General features: G+C 41.4%; 1 protein-coding gene across 5 annotated transcripts in view; it reads right to left on the reverse strand.

Annotated features, from left to right (window-relative positions):
- Positions 1-3,510: 3,510 nt before the first annotated feature.
- Positions 3,511-5,521, reverse strand: part of znf385c (zinc finger protein 385C) — a 190,109-nt gene continuing 188,098 nt past the window's right edge. For all 5 annotated transcript variants that reach the window (XM_014023061.1, XM_014023054.1, XM_014023037.1 and 2 more), the window contains one exon: positions 3,511-4,795. In XM_014023061.1, the coding sequence (XP_013878515.1) occupies positions 4,565-4,795 (231 nt within the window). In that variant the 3' untranslated portion in view covers positions 3,511-4,564. The remainder of the gene's footprint in view (positions 4,796-5,521) is intronic.

The following is a 5,521-nucleotide window of genomic DNA, read 5'->3' on the forward strand; positions in this document are numbered from 1 at the left end:
CCTATTAATAATAATATAATATATAGTCTTTGTTCCACTGGTGGGCAAAAACGGTGCGGTTTTCTGCCTTTAAACGTTTCCAGATGTTACTGAGGGCTTTTATTTTGAAAACCAGGGTGTCAGGTGACATCCTTTGGTTYTTACCTTTAACTTGAAGAGAAACTGGAAAAAGTCTCATTTCACAAGTAAACAGGTTTGATTTGATGACCTCAATGTGGATGTGACCTGACCAGAACTTAAGCCAATAATTTAACTGTTTAAAATGAAAATAGCTAATAAWACTAATGTARTCACTGTTAATTATTGTATTWGTTAGGAGATATTGTGTAGCATAGTGTTRTAGAGTGTAGCACTCTGCTGAATCWTGCTACAATTTAACACAGATGATGTTAAATCGAATGTTTTATATTTGACAATTGGGTTTTTATTAGAAAAACATGACTTGAAAAGATGGTTAGCTAATGTAAATAAAGTTTTATCTATATCCGGGTATGCAGTGAATGGTTTCTGGTGTCGACTAGTAAATATGATTATTACAGGTAATAAATAAAACTTTATCACTGGTTGAAGACAATTTTTATGTTATGTTATAATTTATTGACTGACTTCAGGTTTTATTTAAATCATTKTTACTTATAAATTGCTATAATTTGTCYTGTATATAGTTGCTGTTTTACACTATCGTAGAATGAAATTTACATAATTAACAATAATTTTAATTYATCCATTATCTTAACCTGCTTCTTCCTTTCAGCGTGGGTGGGTGGGGTGTACTAGGGGCAGGTACACCCTGGACAGGTTGCAAGTCCATCACAGGACCACTGAAAAGCCTCCTCTCCACTCTCTAGGCAGGGACAACAAACAGTGGACGAGACAGGCAGGGCTCACTCTAGTGTTATTTAACTCAGAGCAGCAGACATGTAGATAAAAACTTGGTTCAACCTTGATTGCTGTTGCTTAAAACACCTATTTGACCTTCAGTTCCATCCTCTGGGATACGGCTGTGACGGACACACAAACACACACAGACAGGTTAGAAAAAAATAAAAACTTATCACACAAGTTTGAAAAGCTTTATTTTCCAAAATCCATCCTTTTTTTTTTGCTCTCTAATGTACAGCACTGCGAGTGTTTCTGCTATTTCCCTGTCATTTCATCTACGTGGTTATGGAGCGATACCCTGAATGGATGGTCACTTTTCCTCAACCTGTCACCCCTGAGAAGGCCTGGTTCACGTCACTGAAGGACAGTGTCTAAAAAGGCCTTAAATTAAATTATTACCTCAGTCATTGTCAACAAAACAAACAAACAAAAAAAGCTCACATAGTGTTATTGTCATTTTAAATATTTTCTCTTTTACTTGAAAAAAAAAACATTAAAATCATGTAAATGAAACAAAAAAAGCTTTTTTTTTTCATTTCTCTGTACCCAAAACAATTTAACAATAACATCATCTACTCTCCTCTATAATAGCTCAKTATGATACAGATAACAATAACAACTCTGGTAAAATCTCTATAATTTCTCTATTTCTACATAGAATCTGCTTTTTTCTAGATTATTTAAGAAAAAAAACTTTAGGTTATTGTTCCCACCGAGCAAATAAGAGAGAAACAAACAGTGAAGAATTAAAGGCTGACTGGTTCGCTGAGTTGTGCGACTGGAAGGGGGGGTTGGGGTGGGGGGTGGGGGGTAACATTAGTATGGTGGGGGGCTTTATAAACCTAAAGGGCAGAACAGAAACGCACATCGAATGAAAGATGTTGAAGCACTAGCACTACACGGCAGTTACAGTTTGTTCACAACAGATGGCACTGCTGCGTTGAGCACGACCACACACACACACACACACACACACACACACACACACACACACTCGAGTGCGCGCACACACAGCACAAACACATGGGGGTTTGCTTCATCACTGAAAGTGAAGAGGTTGGGTTTGACTGTGGAGGGGAGGGATGACGCGAACGCTCCGAGTCCTTTGGGAGACCTTGCCAAGAGTTCATTTTGGCATAAGGAAAAAAAAGGGGGTGAATATCAGCAGATATCCTGTACGGAGGGAGGGGGGCAGTGGAGTGGGTAGTGGGGGTTGGGGTGGGTAGTCGAGCACAAACAGCAAAATGACAGTTGATGCTGCAGATGTGATGCTTTCAGAGTCGCTCGATGCAACAGTGTTTCTGCTCGTTGGAAGTCGTGCGGAGGTTCTGCAGTGTCACACGGCGCCTAAAGCACCCCCCCCAAGCCCCACCATCTCGCAGCTTCAACATATCAAAACCAGCCGTCGTCTTTGTGGAGCATCAACTCATTTCAGATGAGTCTTCAAACGGCTGCACCAGGATTACCTTACATCTTAGAGTTCAGAGACTAGATCAGGTTGTGGAAACACCAAACATCAGAAACACAGAACGTATTGCTTTTAAATGTGAGAACCGTCGTCGACGCGACCCTCCTCACCTGATTGTTATTACTCCAAAGCAAAGCTCCCGTCAGAACGGACGTGACAGTTGTAAAACACACACCTACGGCGAATCAAAGGGGGAAACATCAACACAACTCCCATTGCTTTTTTTTTTTGTAAGAAAATCAGTTTTAAGGTGCTTTTGATGCGGTTGCCGTGGCAATGTGCTTTGCATCTCGCCACGCTGCGACGGGACGTCAATCACGCCGCAGCCGAGGAGCAGCCCTCCTACACCCACCGCCGTCAAGAACTTTCCTCACGGAGCACTCGGAGTTTTTCGTCTCGTCCTTTGTGTTTGTCGTGGTGATTGCGAGGAGCTCCTCGTACGGAAATAACGGCAGAGAAATCAAGGGCGGCGGTGGCGAGGAGGTGGCAGAGATGTGAAGAAGAAAAAAAATCAAATACAAAACAAAACAAAAAAACAGCCATGGGGATTGGGAGAAGAAAAATGATGGCCTTGTGCAGTTTAAGAYGTCCGTCCGGAGCTGCAAACATGTTTTCATGCTTTGGAACAGCACGGTCCTTAAGTTGCACCGAGTGATGCAAGAAATCGTTCTGAAGTCAAGTGTGCAAACTGAAAGAAGCTGACCTTTTCTGGGGGACCTCAATCAGGATTTAATCCTGGCATTAGGGGGAAGAGAAGAAAAATGTGACCTAAAGAGGACATATCATGCAAAATCCACTTTTTTAGCCATTAAGCACATTTTGTTGTGAACTTGGAGTCTCTAAGAGGCAGAAAAGTTGAATTTAGTCTCACCTGGTGCTGCATTGATATTTTTATATTCTGTTTGGGTCAGAGTTCTCGACTCATTCAGTTTTTTTCTATTTCATAAGGTTTAGAGTTACCAACTACAGTTTGGTGGTCTTCATTCTCCTCTGGCTCTGGGTCAGACTCTGGCTCCAACATCTAATTTTGGATGGACAAGTCTTCACTTAATGACATCTTTTAATTCATTTGTAAATAAAAAGTTTCTGCGCAGCTATATAGTCATAAACCCCTCCATCAAACTAGGATGGACCGCTTTATATWGACCCCAACTGAATGATTTAAATGTGAAAAAGAAGGATTTAAAAGCATGATATGTCTCCTTTACAGGTACTTGTTGCARAGTCATGAAGACCAGTCAAAAAAACTTGATGTAAAAAACAAAATCCACATAATATATTTTTCATATTGAGTCATTTTCTCCATTTTAGGCATCATATTTCTTTAAATAGGTCAGTCATGTGACTCAAACTTTCATCAGATTTAGCTGAGTGCTTTGTTTACATTTCAGAATTGCATATCGTCTCTGGAAAACTGGAGTACACTTTTTCAAATTTCAGGATTTGATTAAGTTCAGGAAAACCCTGTTTTATGTTTGTTTCTATACTTTGCAATCAGTAACTTAAAAAAAGAACAAGATAAATATTAAGTAAGGAGTAAGGACGCCCAGGTAAAGGCTGGATTTGTAGGTTTTGACATACAGGGACCTACACCAAGGAGCCATTCTTGTCCTCAAGAGGCCTAAAGTTAAGACATGTAATGAGTTGATGTCTGGAACATCATGCAGAACACAGCTGAAGCTGGAAACACTGATCAGAGAGACTGGCTTGTGCAGCGTATGGCTTGAGTTCAGCTGCTTTAAAGACTTAACAAGGACTTTTCATCAAACCTCCAAACATAAAAAGAGCATCAAGTAAAGGGACCTTTTTTTATGTGGCGACCACACTAAACATACAACTAGACTTGTCTATATTGGTTGTCTAATAAATTACACAGTAATATATTTATATATATATATAATTTTAAACCATGTTGACCCATAAAATGGCTATAAAAGCGGCCTCTTTGTGCCAGTCACTGTCTGCAGGCCTGTTCTGCTCCTGAGGTCAGTGTAAGAGGAGCAGAAAGAAGGCATGATGGGGGATCTTGGCCTTTACGGTAAGAAGAGGTCCCAGGTCTTGAGGCCTGGTGAGAACCGTTTGTGCACTCTTCCTGTTTAAAGTCAGGCGGACTGCATAGTTTGCTTGTGACCTTGGTTGTGTTACACCAACRGAGGGCCTCGGGTTTGGTAAAGGGATATGTTCGGAGCTTAACTGGGAGGTCGGTTAAGTCCTTTAGTAGGGGGAGAAGATGATGGGGGTGTGCGTGGCCCGCAGCGGCCCCGGGGCGGGCCGGAACAGTGCGGGGCCCAGGAATGGGGTCTGGATGAAGGTGGCGGTGCCCACCGGGTGGCGCAGAGCCAACGGGTTCGCTGCAACTGTGCACAGAGTTGGTGGGGTGAGGGGGCTGGGCAGGAAGCCAGTTGTCAAACTCTTGGTCAGCTGCTTCTGCAAGGCCAGTTTGGTCTGGAGGAGAGACAGGAAGGGTGGAGGGTGGAGGGGCAACAGTAAGAAGCAAGAGAAGAACACAGCGATTGGGCAATGTTTCTCAAACACATGGCCCTTTATCTGGACACTTTGCTTCAACAGAGCAACATGCAAAACACCTCTGAGCAAATTACATTTTGAACCCTTTTACTTGGAAACGAGCAAAATAATAATTTCCCCAACAGGTGTCCAAAACTTGCACAGAACTGTACTCTATGGAGGACGCAGTTCTACAGCGTGGACACTTTCATCATGAGGCTGCAGGACGTGGCTCTGAAGCTCTCCATTGTTAAAAAGGCAAAGCTCTGATCTTTTTAACCAATGATGAAACACTTTGCTCACGATGCAGACATTAGTTCAGATGAGAAATTATTTTCAACTATTCAGTTCTCATCCATCATAAGCTTAAAGGGACAGTCCAGTCATATCTGTGGTGATGTGTGCAGAGGTGGGTAGTAACTAGTTACATTTAATCAGTTACATTAATGAGTAACTTTTTGGAAAAAAAAACTTTTAGGAGTACTTTTGTGACACTGTACTTTTTACTTTTACTTGATTAAATGCATTATTTAGTACTGCTTCTCTTGAGTAAAATTTCTGGATACTCTGCCCACTGTGAGTAACGTCACTGAATGAACAACAAGTTTGTTTTCACCAAAAAATGAACCAAATCTGTAGTTTCTGTTAGTTTCTTAATTTTTATAT

This window comes from Austrofundulus limnaeus, unplaced genomic scaffold (genome assembly GCF_001266775.1).
Source record: "Austrofundulus limnaeus strain Quisiro unplaced genomic scaffold, Austrofundulus_limnaeus-1.0 Scaffold4, whole genome shotgun sequence".
In the NCBI taxonomy this organism is placed as follows: Eukaryota; Metazoa; Chordata; class Actinopteri; order Cyprinodontiformes; family Rivulidae; genus Austrofundulus; species Austrofundulus limnaeus.